The 319-nt window shown below is 56.1% G+C and overlaps 1 protein-coding gene across 1 annotated transcript in view; it reads right to left on the reverse strand.

Moving 5' to 3' along the window:
- LOC119589365 (aminopeptidase N-like) overlaps nucleotides 1-319 on the reverse strand; it is a gene marked incomplete in the record, with an annotated part of 23,348 nt that overhangs the window by 6,540 nt on the left and 16,489 nt on the right. The window contains 1 exon segment of the mRNA XM_037937983.1: nucleotides 37-189. Within this exon segment, the coding sequence (XP_037793911.1) occupies nucleotides 37-189 (153 nt within the window).

The raw sequence follows: 319 nt of genomic DNA on the forward strand, positions 1-319 counted from the left end.
AAAACGTAATGAGAACCCAGTTTTTTTTCCATGCGCCCTGAGGAGGTCCCTCAGGAAGGGCCCACCAATCCTCTTCCGGACGATACGAGAGGTTGAAGGTTCTCTCAAGAATGGAGGCCTGTTAATGGCCACCGTCAAGCGGCCAGGTCCCCAGTATTTCCTCGGTCGTCCCCTCGGCGGGTAACAGGCCTGGAACGTGGGGGGAAGGGTGAAGAATCAAGGCTTTTAAAAGGAGCCTGGAGGGGTCTTGTTTCATGAGTTCGTGGCCGGAGGTTTGTGATGGAGGGAGTCCGGGAGAAGTAGGGGTGGGGGAAGTACG

The sequence above is a fragment of the Penaeus monodon genome, chromosome 25, assembly GCF_015228065.2.
Source record: "Penaeus monodon isolate SGIC_2016 chromosome 25, NSTDA_Pmon_1, whole genome shotgun sequence".
Lineage (NCBI taxonomy): Eukaryota > Metazoa > Arthropoda > Malacostraca > Decapoda > Penaeidae > Penaeus > Penaeus monodon.